This window comes from Oratosquilla oratoria, chromosome 17, assembly GCF_046742065.1.
Source record: "Oratosquilla oratoria isolate Oo_2021 chromosome 17, ASM4674206v1, whole genome shotgun sequence".
Lineage (NCBI taxonomy): Eukaryota > Metazoa > Arthropoda > Malacostraca > Stomatopoda > Squillidae > Oratosquilla > Oratosquilla oratoria.
In genome coordinates this window covers 53,523,474-53,524,866 of record NC_134793.1, presented here as the reverse complement: position 1 = coordinate 53,524,866, position 1,393 = coordinate 53,523,474, and the positions used below count along the sequence as shown (strand labels likewise).

Here is a 1,393-nt window from a genome sequence, read left to right as displayed (position 1 = left end):
CGGAGTTAAACACGACAGCATTTTGGCACTGGTTAATCTTCTTACTGAGATTTTCAATTTTCCTCACAGTAGGTCTCATTTCAGGAGGGTGGGCAAATACAAGCCTTCCAAATTCTTCCATATTTCCTACTGTGAGGAAAATTGAAAATCTCAGTAAGAAGATTAACCAGTGCTAAAATGCTGTCGTGTTTAACTCCGTGTATATATATATATATATATATATATATATATATATATATATATATATATATATATTATATATATATATATATATATATATATATATATATATATATATATATATATATATTTCAACATGGAAATTATAAAAAAACAACAAAGGTGGACAGACTAGGATTCAACCTTGATCCTACGACAATCACAACCGATTTCGAACTTGCGACTGTGAATGCTATCCGGACTGTATTCGGGGATCACGTTCAGTGCCACGGTTGTTTTTTCCACTTAACGCAGAACACCTGGAGGAAGATACAGGAATTAGGCCTTGTGACACTGTACAAGACAGACGAAGAAAGTAGATTATTTTGTTCTATGTTAGATGCCTTGGCTTTTCTGCCATGTGACAGAGTTTCGGAGGGGATGGAATTTTTAAGAACTGTTATTCCGGAGCAACTCAGTTGTCTGGTAGATTATTTCGATGCGACCTACGTGTCTGGAGGATATCGTCGTATCCAGATGCCTGCCGAACGCCCAGGTGATGTGCTACCGCCGCTTCGTATTCGCCGAACGCCACCCCTTTTTCCACCCGAACTTTGGAACGTACACGAAGTAACCTTGTCTGGCGGGCATCGTACGAACAACCATTGTGAGGCGTGGAATCAAGCCTTCACACAGATGATCGGCCACGACCATCCTTCCGTGTGGATCGCGATCGAGGCTCTACGAAAAGACCAAGCCCTTGTTGCAACGACACTGTTGGAAAATGCCCGAGGCCAACCACCACAAAAGCGTCAGAGGAGACATACAAAAGACCTTCAGAAAAGGCTTTCCACTCTCTGCAAAGACTTCGAAGCAGGCCAGAAAGACATTGAAGCGTTTCTTAAAGGCTGTGCCCACTGCATCCGCTTTTAATTCGATTTAGATTTATTTAAAGTAGTGCTAACTTTCAAATGTACTACAGGTACTCCTCGTTTAACGACCTACTCTGTTAGCGACGACGCGGAGTTACGATGGGCTTTATGACAGACGTTTAACGTAAATCTCCCGAAGTTACGATGTCGTGTACGATAATTAAGTTGGCTGAGGCAAATTTGTATGATGTTATAACTGAACTTGTACGGTGGATATTAGCTGTGAGGTAAAGTGTTCTGAAGCTTAGGTCTACATTACCATCCTGCAAGCTGCAAAAACTACCTGGGGTACAGTACATACC

General features: G+C 41.3%; 1 protein-coding gene across 1 annotated transcript; it reads left to right on the top strand.

Moving 5' to 3' along the window:
* Nucleotides 1–552: 552 nt before the first annotated feature.
* On the top strand, nucleotides 553–1,092 carry LOC143034282 (uncharacterized). Its single transcript, XM_076200216.1, has one exon. It carries the CDS (start codon nucleotides 553–555, stop codon nucleotides 1,090–1,092), a length of 540 nt encoding a protein of 179 aa, XP_076056331.1.
* The last annotated feature ends 301 nt before the right edge of the window (nucleotides 1,093–1,393 follow it).

Coding starts and splice junctions, on each gene's coding strand:
- LOC143034282 (XM_076200216.1), top strand. CDS start 553: ATGTTAGATGCCTTGGCTTTTCTGCCATGTGACAGAGTTTCGGAGGGG.